Source organism: Ylistrum balloti, unplaced genomic scaffold (genome assembly GCF_031769215.1).
Source record: "Ylistrum balloti isolate Yb309-2 unplaced genomic scaffold, AGI_CSIRO_Ybal_v1 Utg370574, whole genome shotgun sequence".
NCBI lineage: Eukaryota > Metazoa > Mollusca > Bivalvia > Pectinida > Pectinidae > Ylistrum > Ylistrum balloti.
Genome location: NW_026782359.1, coordinates 1,144,498 through 1,158,299, shown reverse-complemented (window position 1 = coordinate 1,158,299; position 13,802 = coordinate 1,144,498). Strand labels below are relative to the sequence as shown.

The 13,802-nt window shown below is 32.9% G+C and overlaps 1 protein-coding gene across 2 annotated transcripts in view; it reads right to left on the bottom strand.

Moving 5' to 3' along the window:
* The window catches only part of LOC132556505 (nucleolar protein 14-like), a 32,581-nt gene that overhangs the window by 15,721 nt on the left and 3,058 nt on the right, over positions 1–13,802 (bottom strand). For both annotated transcript variants that reach the window (XR_009554475.1, XM_060220913.1), the window contains exons 2-13: positions 12,960–13,171; positions 12,546–12,680; positions 12,155–12,296; positions 9,821–9,948; positions 9,323–9,418; positions 8,316–8,402; positions 7,862–7,930; positions 7,470–7,555; positions 4,653–4,903; positions 4,211–4,332; positions 2,428–2,482; positions 1,418–1,548 (exon numbers count right to left, since the gene is read on the bottom strand). Coding sequence is in view for 1 of the 2 variants with exons in the window: in XM_060220913.1 (XP_060076896.1) it covers positions 1,418–1,548; positions 2,428–2,482; positions 4,211–4,332; positions 4,653–4,903; positions 7,470–7,555; positions 7,862–7,930; positions 8,316–8,402; positions 9,323–9,418; positions 9,821–9,948; positions 12,155–12,296; positions 12,546–12,680; positions 12,960–13,139 (1,482 nt within the window). In the remaining variant the exon portion in view is untranslated. The remainder of the gene's footprint in view (positions 1–1,417; positions 1,549–2,427; positions 2,483–4,210; positions 4,333–4,652; positions 4,904–7,469; positions 7,556–7,861; positions 7,931–8,315; positions 8,403–9,322; positions 9,419–9,820; positions 9,949–12,154; positions 12,297–12,545; positions 12,681–12,959; positions 13,172–13,802) is intronic.

The window sequence follows — 13,802 nt, the reverse complement described above, 5'->3', positions numbered from 1 at the left end:
GTACCCAGCAATACCTGTAATAATCATTTTGTGATTTCATTGACAATACAAGTTTGTGCCAATAGGTATTGCAAGTTCTGAGCCACCATTGCAAAATTCAAAGTGTACCCTATTCATTTAAATCTGTAGGAAGTCACATATTCACCAGATGAGTTTACTGTAGAATGTTTGGCACAAGGATAAGTAATGACCAGTCATAGACTAGAACGACACATTATCAACACAATATTGTACAATACAATGAGAAATAAACCAGTCAAATGAATGTGTTTCAAATTCAGTAGGCATCTTTTGTTTAGGGGGTAGTACCTATCCCAATTCTAAACAAATTGAAGTCTAAAAGTGATGTTATTTTAGCAACATCAACGAAATCCAACAAAGATCCACACATTTTGTTCACACAGTCCCTCACATGTTCGTAGCCAATCAAAATGCTCCTTTCAATATTTTATGTCATAGAAATTCCACCCAAATGGAAGACAAGTTGTTGGTCAGGATAAAGGTTGAGGCATATCAAAAGTCTTTAAATTATTCTGTGTATGGATTATCTATCAAAATTATTTTTGTAATCATTCCTAGGTTGTGTACCCAAAATCTGTCATATCTATCTATGAATGGCAAAGGTATTTGTTCACTACAGTAGGTTGATAACACATCGGACATTGTAATTTTTTCTTATGTCAAGGTTGGTCATCTGTCTCAACAGAAAAGATGGTCACCATATTTGAGCCAGCATCAGAACGAGTGTCATGACAATGACTTGACAATTCATGAGTATGGCATAGGTAAGATTATGAAAATTATCCAATAATAAAATGTGTTACATATCTATCATTCAAAAACATTGTTTAGAGAGCAATGCGAAGGTTGGTCACAGTGAATTAATAGCTTGCATGGCTTTGTATCAAGATGACCTAGTCATAGAATTCAAACATGATATATATCTCCATCAGAGTATTTCATTTACCAAACATGAACTCCTCAGAATCTAACACTCAAAGGTATAACTTGTCTTTGACATTGAGTTTCACAATATATTTGTGATGAAACACTGCTGAATGTACACATAAACTCAGGATATACTGTACATTAGGTAAAAAGTCATCATCATCGTAATTCTAATTTGTTGCAATTAATCTTTGCAATTTTGCTTCAATAAAAAAATTCTGGAAAATAAATCACATACAAAAGAAAGTTGTTTATTCATTTCCATAACTGGCGGTGTCCTAATTTAAGTCACATAGCTCAAAACATGAACACTTCATTGATCAAACTGTGACTGCTGTTCAGTATTTTAAACAAACATACAAGAGTTTGAACAAAAACAAAAAATCTTGCACACAGTCATGAAGAATTTTTCAATGGAACCTTAATAAAACCTCAACAGAAAAAGGCATAGAAATTCTTCTTATATTACCTCAAGTTTTTGTTTGTTTCCTTCAGCAAGACTCGGGTGGTGACATTTACAGATTCTGTCTATAATTATCAACTGGTCAGCCTCTCTACGGTCTTGTAACAGTGCCACGAGGTCATCATATTCAGTAGGGACTGAATCAGAACAAAACAGTCATCAGCTTATACACAGCAGGGAGTCAATCAGAACAAACCGTACACCAATCACATGCTAGTTTATGCAGGGATTTGAATTTTTACCAATCTGTTGATTAAATCTGGCTTGTCAATAAAAAGTGCTGAATTGTGTTCACATATGACAATTATGGTAATGTGTAGTGTCACCAAAGGATCTCTATCTCAGCACTAGTCATCCATTCAGTGAGACGGTTCATTAAATAATTTAACCCAATAACCTTCACACTGTTTATCTTTTGCATACCTACACAGTCTTAATGCCATTCTTAAGCTAACATTTATCTAATTAAAATAGCTTCAGAAAACCTATGATTCCAGGACCATTTCTTCACAGATCATCCTTAAGGAATATTTTGAAAATTTCTTAATTGATAGAGATATCTGGACTTTTTTCTTTGGACTCTTTATTGCCAGCAGAAGTACTAGTACCTCTGCACTTCATGTTCCTGTTAAACTATCAAAGACACAGTTTCCAAATTTTCTGTCAAATATAAAAACAATAAACCAAAAATAAAATATCATCCATTTAACTCATACATAGAAACATAATATTTCCAGAAACATGCACATGCAGTGCTTTATGCAGAAATTTTAAAATACTAACGGTATTCATTAAGTTAGTTTAGGACAGATATGGCTGGATTCCTCAAACTGTATGTGCTGTGTATTCCACAAGTCACCCCTGACCCCAATCTGTACCTAGAGTCACTCTTGCACATTCAGTCAGTTAAACTGTTTATACAAAAGTGCCCTAGATATCCTCTGGATACCTTAGAGATAAACAACACTTAAGTTTGGATATTCATCAGTTTGTCTTTAAGGGTGAATTCTACTTACTTTCAAAAACATAAGGCACTTCTTTTCTGGCAGCATCCATTATTTTTTTCTTTTTCTGAAGGAAAAGATAAAATTTAAGACTTTGATGTATTTCTTTAAGTTTAAAAGTTAATTCTTTTTAATGACAAAAATTAACACATAACAGTTAAAATACAGATTAGCGATTTTTTTTCACACAAAGAAATTCTATACATCTTTGAGGGATGTCATCAGTTCTCCTAACTTTAAATCTTTGATAGATGTCGTCAATTCTCCCAACTTTAAATCTTTGATAAATGTCATCAATTCTCCTAACTTTAAAGTGAATCTTGGGTTCTGATTTCTATCCAATATAAAGCATTTCTATACATCTTTGATGGATGTCATCAGTTCTCCTAACTTTAAATCTTTGGTAAATGTCGTCAATTCTCCTAACTTTAAATCTTTGATAAATGTCATCAGTTCTCCTAACTTTAAATCTTTGATAAATGTCGTCAATTCTCCTAACTTTAAATCTTTGATAAATGTCATCAGTTCTCCTAACTTTAAATCTTTGATAAATGTCGTCAATTCTCCTAACTTTAAATCTTTGATAAATGTCGTCAATTCTCCTAACTTTAAGTCTTTGATAAATGTCATCAGTTCTCCTAACTTTAAATCTTTGGTAAATGTCGTCAATTCTCCTAACTTTAAATCTTTGATAAATGTCATCAGTTCTCCTAACTTTAAGTCTTTGATAAATGTCATCAATTCTCCTAACTTTAAAGTGAATCTTGGGTTCTGATTTCTATCCAATATAAAGCATTTCTATACGTCTTTGATAAATGTCATCAGTTCTCCTAACTTTAAATCTTTGATAAATGTTGTCAATTCTCCTAACTTTAAATCTTTGATAAATGTTGTCAGTTCTCCTAACTTTAAATCTTTGATAAATGTTGTCAGTTCTCCTAACTTTAAATCTTTGATGGATGTCATCAATTCTCCTAACTTTTAATCTTTGATTGATGTCATCAGTTCTCCTAACTTTAAATCTTTGATAAATGTCATCAATTCTCCTAACTTTAAAGTGAATCTTGGGTTCTGATTTCTATCCAATATAAAGCATTTCTATACATCTTTGATGGATGTCATCAGTTCTCCTAACTTTAAATCTTTGGTAAATGTCGTCAATTCTCCTAACTTTAAATCTTTGATAAATGTCGTCAATTCTCCTAACTTTAAATCTTTGATAAATGTCGTCAATTCTCCTAACTTTAAATCTTTGATAAATGTCATCAGTTCTCCTAACTTTAAATCTTTGATAAATGTTGTCAATTCTCCTAACTTTAAATCTTTGATAAATGTTGTCAATTCTCCTAACTTTAAGTCTTTGATAAATGTCATCAGTTCTCCTAACTTTAAATCTTTGATCAATGTCGTCAATTCTCCTAACATTAAATCTTTGATGGATGTCATCAATTCTCCTAACTTTAAATCTTTGATGGATGTCATCAGTTCTCCTAACTTTTAATCTTTCATTGATGTCATCAGTTCTCCTAACTTTAAATCTTTGATGGATGTCATCAGTTCTCCTAACTTTTAATCTTTGATGGATGTCATCAGTTCTCCTAACTTTTAATCTTTGATAGATGTCATCAGTTCTCCTAACTTTAAATCTTTGATAGATGTCATCAGTTCTCCGAACTTTAAATCTTTGATAGATGTCATCAGTTCTCCTAACTTTAAAGTGAATCTTGGGTTCTGATTTCTATCCTATATAAAGCATAACTGTACATCTTTTATATATACCATCAATCATCCTTACTTTCAGGTCCACTTTGGGAGCTGGCTTCTTTACAGGCTTATCTTCTGGTTCTTCAGTGTTCTTTTCTTCCTCTTCATCAGACTGTATGTCCTTGTAGCTATCATCATCACTGTCATCATCATCTAACAAAGTAACTAACAACATGTACAATGTCTCAAGTCTACTGCAGTGATTTCTTCACTGCTAAATAATGTATACAGTTCCCCCCTGAAATTTTGAAAATTTCTACTTTCCTATGTATCCTGTAAAAACCCCAAGGGCCCCAAACTAAGACACCTTCTTCAAAGCCAGTGAGTCTTTTCTATTATTCTTCAGAATAGCAATAGATATGAGTGCATTTATCACCAGATTTAAATAAAATTTGCACAAGATGGTGGATGCCATTCATGTCCATAAACCTAATCCTTGCTAAGAAACGATGATTTTCCTAACATATAATTACCATCTTCAGCTGAATCCTCTTCTTCCTTGTCATCTTCCTCATCTTCACCATCTGTATCACCCTCCCCTTCCACATCACTGTCATCCTCATTCTCTCCTGATCTACTGCCATCCTCATCACCTCCTGATCTACTGCCATCCTCGTCACCTCCTGAATTACTGCCATCATCATCATCATTGCCTGGCATCAGTAACTTCCCATCTTTATATGAGATATGAAATCTTTCTTTAATAGATGTGTCCAGGGCATAACTGCAATGAAAATTAATTAACATGTATTGAAGATTTAAAATTCTGAAATGTTGTCATGATGGAGATTTTTCTTTGTACATGACAAGGAGTATTTAAAGAAACTACCTGACTACTTTAACTGTATACGTTCACATTCATAATCAAGTGGATACCGCCTAATGAATGTCATGTTCCATTTGTTAGGAAAAATGTGATAACCTCAATGTGCCATTTACAGTTGACACATTTTTTTTTCTGAAATCTAAAAACTGAAATTTACTTTCTGATGTGCCAGACTGACTTAACAGAACTTGTGTGAAGACTAATTTGTATTTGCTTTGTTCTTCCCACAAGCACAGTAATTTTTCTTAATTTTCATTTTTGGAAATATGTGACCTGATATAAATTATCATGAACGATCATGTCATATTCACAGTTTACACATCAAATTTGTATGTGACACTACAATGTCATCAGCTGATATTTTGCAGCATACCTATTACAGTACAGGATTCATAATAGGGCACCATTACTCAGTTGATATATATACTGTGTATATCTCTGTAACTTTAATGAATGTGTACTCAAAGTTGTTTTCATCGAGCTTTGCTTTTATTTGTAATAGCCAATGAGATGTCATGAAACATCACATAGAGAAAATTCGGTTTCAGAACATTCTATGGTCATCTTATGTACCCGCAAGGAATTGTTTGGAGAAGATGATTACTTTATCAGCAAAGACATAAGGAGCCCAGTGAAGTTTTTTGGGGCATGTGTAATAGTCAGTTATTTTAGCATCTAAGCTTTGTGTCAGAAATATGTTCACGTAAATTTAAAGATGCCGATATTCATAATAATGACATTAACATGCTGGGGTTCAGGGTCCCATGGAAGATTGTAAATAGAAACAAAACAAACAAAATTTATCCTAAATATGAGTTCATGTTTGATTATTTTCTCATCATATCTTTGAAAAACAATCTTCAACAATGTTTCGAAAATGACCTCTGTATGCATACTAAAGACTCATTTTAACATACATTTAGCAGCATATCAAAAAATATAATATGGCATCCACTCACTCATATTGCTTAACCATCATAACAAGTTTGGATTGTGATAGCCAAGTAAACAAGGAGCCGTCACTCAATTATGTACCGTTACTATCACCTGAAGATCTAATACAGTGGAAATGTAATGTCTTCTTTTGTCAATTATCAATAAAACTTCCTTGCAGCTCCTCAACATCAACATTTCATATATTTGTTATATATCAACTTTATAGTAAAAGTTTAATATCTTGATCTAGATCCTGTGTGTTTAACTGTTCATATAAGAATAAAACTTGGTAATGTCCATTACTGGAATAATACAAAAAGTCAAGAAATTGAAAAATTTGACAGTAACAGTAAAAGGATAAACAAGAAGATAACGCAAAGTGTGCCATCATTCCCCGCGCCCCGCTGTTTAAAAGAAAGACACGCAATCATATATGTGTGTTAATATAACAAGTTTAATTTCTATTTGTTTTTTCTAACTGTTCCATACAAAGTATTGATACAGAGAACTTCTACTAGAGTACTAGCTTGATACCTTTACTAAGTTTTGAGTATTGGGTAATTACCTTGAATGGTTTAAGAGAACTGGTCTGAACAAAAAATGAACTTGGTGATTTGGCCTATCTGTTTCCATGGTAACAGAAAAAGTATTTAACTGGAGAACTCCTCCATAGCAAAAGATACTATTAGCTTAATAAGTGTTAAAATTTTGAGCAATTATCTTAAACAGTTTCAGAACACTGGTCCAGAAAACTCAATTTGTGATGAGGATTATCTGTGTCCATGGTAACAAAAGAAAAAAATTAACTAAGGCACTAACCGTATATATACAGAAAATTTTGTGGAGTTGAGTGGAATGGGAAGTTGTAACCCGGAAAGGAAAGTTAACAGTAATTTTGAGATTTTTTATTATGTTTCCATTGCAACAGAAAAAACAAAAAAAAAATGAAGTGTAAATGAAGGAAAAGGCACAACTAGGGCACTAACCTATTATATATAGACAGTTTTGTGGAGTTGAGTGGAAAGTTTTTGAAGATGTAGCCTGGAAAGGAAAGTTACTGTTAATGTTGTATTTTTTAAATATAAAAGATGAAATGTTGTCAATAGCGAAAGGCACAACTAGGGCACTAATTTTTCTGATTTGGCGGTGACAATGTTTACATAACATGTCCAGGTGTGGCAAATAGCCGTTTAGGCATGAATCCATAGTTCTTGTCTTCACTTACCTATTATTTACTGATTTTTTTTTTTTAAGAATAGTTGCAAAAATGAAGTGATATTAAAACTTGCCAACATGAAAATATGAAATATTATAAGTTGCTGCATTACACAGAAAATATAGGGTGTTTCAAGAAAATGTGATATTAACCAGAAAGTGACATTATCTCATGTGACATTAAGTGGTTTCCACTGTATCTTAAAAACAGATTGGGTGAAGTGTATGACTAGCAATTAGTTTTACCAAATTATCAAGTAATTATCATTTATGCCATATGAAATATGATTTATATGGATAAATGATGACATACCCATCACTGAGGTCATCAGCAGAGAAATGAACAATCTTGGGTTCCTCGTCATCACCATCTCCTCTCATCCTTCGCAATCGGTCCTCCTATTGTTGATGAACAAATTACAAATAGATCACTGATTTTCTCTTGTGTAACATTGTGGATTTGCAAGAGGTCATCCATTTAAAAATGAGTAACTTTTATCCATGGTTCAGTTCTAATCACATTAATGATTAAATTCTTTAGGCAGTATTTGTAAACAAAACCTTTAATACTTAAGTGGGATAGGTATTTTACTGGAATAACCCTAAAAAAAATTGTCTCCTGGTCAACACTCTTCAAACTTTGTTTTAATACTGTACTAAATCTGCCTCTGTTAACACGTGTTTACAAATATCATGGTACTTTACCTCTAACTTGTCAAGTCGTTCTTTCTCTTCCTTTGCAAGTTCTTCTTCAGTCTTCAATCTGTCTGTTGCCTATCGGAAGAGTGTACAGATACAATGTAATGCCCGTTGGTCATGTGTCATTGTGAAAAGGTAGGCATAAGTTAATTCTGCTTAATTTCTGCTCAATAAAGATCTATTGAGAACAATTTAACTATTGTATCCTAAATGGTTGTCATTTGCCTATTTTCCCTTGAACTAGTTAAAACCTGAACAAGAATAAAAACCCAATGAATCAAACAAGAGAATTGATTCAATGCTGATCTAGATGCATTAATAACAAGCATGGAGGAAAAAAAGTAGATGTTGGTCTACCTGAATTTCACACATATGAATGTTGTATTAGAACCAAATCTATACTGTAAGCCAGTCTGATATAAGTTGCTCTACATCTTGTGTACATTTAAACACAACCTACCTCTCCTTTAGACTCAAACTTCAGCTCCCTGACAGCAATATCATAATCATCTACTTTCGGTTTTTCTTTAAGATCATCTTTGGATTTCTGCAAACATGTTTTTTTCTTTTGTAAAAACTCAGATGTAAAAAGCATGATTCATAAATTACATTCACTCCATATTCAAAATGAAATGAGTCTGGTGATGATGCATATTTGAAACTTAAAAACATGGTTTATGACCAAAATAAAATCTTCAGAAAGAGAAAATGTGAAGTGCAAGTTGTTATTGTTGTCTGTTGACAATCTGCTTGAAAAACAAACTATTTTATCATGAAAATGCAATGTGTCTTCATGATCTAAATAAACAGTCACTGAATTGCTTCAAAGTATGTTTTTTCAAAATGCCTTTGTAAAGCATCTAATCAACATCGTATGCTGTTTGTCATCACATAATGCCAAGTATCATGCAGATTATGTGAATTCTATAAGGAAATAAGGTGCAAACAACAGATGAATGCTTGACACTTTCTTGAAAAGGCGTTTGTAACGAAACCAAGTGTTTCAGTTCAAACTGACACATGACAAATAGCAGGCTCATTGACAGGTGGTGGCCTAAATGTTTTCTAAGAGTATCTTCATTAACATAATTGATGAACATTGTTCCAACTTTAGAAAAAAGGCTTCAGTTTGATGAAAGGGCTGTTTAGGGTAGGGGCATTTTTTTCAAACCTGATGCTGATTTGTGTTGAGGGTCCTTTAGATAGAAATATTTTGCCAATATGTCAGCTACCACTTATTGTGTCCAGTACTTGACACCTCGACCACTGGAATTTGATTCCCGAACTTAACTTGAAAACTATGTGGTCACCTGTCTGACTATGTTAGTTTTCCCCCAGGAACATTTGTATCCTCACACTGTAATACCCATAGTATGCTTCCATCTGGCCAAACAATAGTGAATGTTATAACTTGTTTTGAAAGTTTTGTAAAATAAATCCTGTTTACATCCATCATTTCCTATTTACCTTGGATTTTGACATCAGCTTCATCAAGTCTTGGAATTCTGAGTCTAGCTTTTCTGTCATTTGTAAAGTTTTCTCCTTCTCCATCTGCCTGTCATGCTACAATCATACAAATCACAACAACCTGGTACATAGAGGTATATATCAAATATACTTTTTTTCATTTTTTTTTACTTTAATTTGTAACAACACAACAGTACAACAGGATATATTCCATCATATATTTAGTAACATAAGGAAATCTAATATGTATATAACAACTTAACTTCAAAGTTCAAAAATGCAGGTCGAAAAAATGTCAAATAATAGGCATTTCCATAACTGTTGTTGCAATACCTTAATGGTAATAATATTGTCTTTTATGAAATGAAATATACATGTATCTTGGGTACTTGGCTGGGCAAAGTCACTAATTTGGACTCACTTGAATGAGGTTCATTTGAGATACAAACATATTTTATCATTGTATACATGAAACCTTTGATATTTATACATGATTACTTTTTCTTTTTTAGATTTTGCAATTGTTTCTTCCATCTTTTCTTTCCATGATTTGTTACTCTGGTCTGTTGGATTGTCTTGAGTTTCAAACAGAAATCCTCCAAAGTGCTCCTCTGACACCATTTTACCTGTACAAGAAACACATATTGAAAAAGTAAACTGTAGTTCTTCTGATGTCTGGTTATACAACTCAATGCCAAGTTATTACAAATAAATGGTATGTAGAAGGACAATGACAAACATTTTTTGGCATAGCAAGTTAAAAAGTTGAGGTAATAGGGAGTGTGTATCAACTTATAATTTTTTGGTGAGTTGTATATATGTTTCTGTACTTGCATGTTGGATGTACAGATTGGATAAGAATGAGAGAAAGAATTACTGATCAAAGAAAATGTAAGAAAGAAAGTTATGAGTGTAAGATGAGGGAGAGATCTCCTGTGCAAGGCAACATTTTTGTAAGAGGAGTGAGTCTTGGGGTCACAACCCTGGCACTTCTTAAAACACTGTTGGGGAAATTATGAATGACTTATGTTTAACATTGTTTTATATTGCCTAAAAATTGGTAAACTTTATATCATATCATCCACACCATTTCGTTAGGAAGTGGTAAAGGGAACCTTGACCAAACTTTGTTGACATAACAGACAATGGAAGGCAATTTATCAAGATCGTCAGTAAAACATTTTATGAAGTTTGCAAGTGAATTATACACAGATAATCCATTATTTTACTAATGCATTTCAAAACAAGAGTGCCATGGACACAATATATGCCGCCACAAAATATAAAGATCAAGATTGGTCCTTTTAATTATCACTTTTAACATGTCTGTATCATAAATCTTACAAAAATCATTGAACGGTAAAATCACCCCTTCATGCACATCTACCCATTGTAGTAGTGACATTGAGCAAGTTTAGTGAAAATCTGATGATTATTTTAGGAGGAGTTGCGTTCACAAGAAATGGACATACGGACAGACCTACAGACAGATGGAGAAGACGACGCCAATATACGACTGGCTCTGGCTGCGTATAAAAATGTAAAATAAACATTAAACTCGTTTGGCTTGGGTGCCTTCACAGATTTTTCTAAGCAGAGATATAATGCCAGTGTCTGTACCATTAAATATTAACGAAGGCACTTGCATGCTGACCAAATTCTTATAGTTCCATAATATTCTTCTTGTAAGTTATCTGAGGCCATTCATATTGCAAACAAGCATGTCAGTCGTTCTAGACATATATGCTGATGACCTATCGATCCCAGACTGAAAAGGCTAATGTAAACTTCTGTTATGGCTTTAAAGTAACCGTTAAAGTCCAGAAGATATTATTGTGATTCATATTACAAGGCATGATTGATTAAAGTTGACTACTACTATAGCAGTACTACACATACCTGATGTATTATTATGAATTATCATCTCTTACATTTTCCCTCTTATACTAGAATTAAATACAATGTAAGCCTGGTCTGGGCAGCTAAGATGGCTATTTTCACGTAAGTAAATATATGAAGTAACTCCTTCTTATTTAAAAAAGCAATCTTCATATTATAAATAGCACTTGTTGTAACCTTACTTACAAACTATGTATATCTATTTGTTGAAATTGGGTTTTAAACCCAAACAGTTTGGCCAGTGTGTTGTGCATATGGACTTTATGTGGCCTTATCTGCTGGGAGAAAAATCTAATTTCTACAAATATTTGAACTCATCAAGCCAAAATTAAGACTATGAAACTTTCTCAGACGAGATCATCTTGATTTATGCTCAAACTCAGTAGTCATAACATTGGGTTACTTCCTGATATAATCCTGAACTAGTTTGTTTACAATAAGGAGTTACTTCCCTTATGTCTTTCTTTAACAAAATTGTATAGATATATATATGTCTGTTTGTTTGTTTACCTCAGGTTGTCACCTGAAGGAGAGGACTTGAATAGGCAATGCCTGATGTCCAATTCCTTTTGACATTTGTCAATAAAATTTGTTGAAATTGAAATTGAAATCCGTGAAAATGTTAATTTTATTTCATTCTTCAAATCATCCTGTATATGATTGCAAATGATGGTTCTGGATGATCTGTTTCAGTCACAAACATGGGACGGGTAGCTATGTAAAAAAAAAACTCAGTACCCTCTCGTACTGGTGTACTCGTAAGCTTCATTTTTTCTTTTTTGTCTTGCCAATTTTTTTTGGCACATATAAGCCGCGCTGGTGTATAAGCCACATGCCCGACTTACAAGGGAAAAAGGTGCAGCTTATAATCTGGAAAATACAGTAGTTAAGAATCAAATAATAATATCTGTAAACCGCGAGATATTTACATACCACTTATTTTACCCCTGTCATCATCATCTTCATCATCACTGACAACAGGATCCTCAAATTTCTCAATCTCTGACAGTGACTGTCCATAATGTGTTAGGTCATCATCTTCATCATTCAGGCTATACTTGTTAGTCTTATCATGCTGTAGCAGAGATTAATATAACCCCATACATTCATGATGTAATTACATGAAAATGAGAAATCAACTGTCTCATCCAACTTGATTATGGAATAACATAAATATAATGTTGAACACCAATTGATGAGTTTCAGAGGTCATGTTATCTCAAAACTAACATCCCATGAATTTCTAGCAATAGAAATATATCAAAATTGTAAAGTCAAACCAATGACTTGAATTTTATTTTATTCTATGACCAAAGTAACTTACAGATCTCTCCATGGCAAATCTTTTCATCATTTTGTCTTCAATGTTCATATTGGTATCATTCTCTCCAAACCGTTTGTCCACAAATGTATTGCTTTTCATTCTCTGGTCGTATTCATGTAATAGTGTTTGCTCTCTCTGTTGAATAACAAACACAACAAAATTATTATTTTTGTATTTCTAGTGCTGTATCTTGAACAACAATAAAACAAATTAAAAATCACCTGTTACTGGAGAAATAAATAACTTTGATATCTAACAGGAATTCGGTGAAAATTCCCATTCACTTTGAAGTTGTCAATAGTGGCAGAAGAGGAAATCATCATTTCGTATGAATCAAAGATTGTTTACACCTTTGGGTAATGTAACAGAAATTCGTCATTTTATATCTAAAGCACTAAGAATGAGAAGACTAACCTTCTTCATGGCCTTTGACCGAGATAAGCCTGGCATTCCCTTGTCATGTTTGGACACCTTCCTTCCCAATACATCATGTTTGACTCTGTTGATTTTCACTTCAAAAGGATTTATCTTTTTTGCTGAAGGCTTCTGCTTACTCCTCACTATGTCAGAAATGTTTTTCTTCTTTTTCCCCATTGTATTTGTTGGTCTTGTTGGTTTACATTTCCCTGAGAAAGAAATGAAATCTTATAATCATGTTAATTACTTACACGAATTCCTGAAAATCTGCTTATGACATTAATGAGGAGGAGTTGGAAAGTCTTAATGCTATGACTTTAGAAAAAAACATTTTTTCTTAAATCTATTTCCCTTCAACAAATATTATTATATGTTAATGTGACATGCCATATTTGAAAAATGGAATCAGATAAAGGAATTAAGAAACATGATTTTCTTTCTGTGAAATAAAACCACTTTTATTGTTAGGAGAGAGATATCTTATGGGCTACTATCTAAAATTTGATATGATGCTACATTTTATCAACTGTACTACTTCACACCATGTCAAGGTAAAACAAATCCCCTGAGCATTGTCTAAAAACTGTACGGTATGTGCGTATATATGTGTTTATCTGAAGGAGCTCACTGAGTAGAGCTAGATATCACAAGGAGTAGGTGATACAATTGATACAAAGAATCCTGATACAATACATATTGCAAGGTATGAAACACACTTTCCAACTGTGAACACTTTCTAGTAAACAAATGTATCAATGTGTCGTATATGCGTCATCCAATTACTGGAAAACATTCTTTCAACTTCATTTCAATTTACAGTACACAAATGTGTTATCAGTT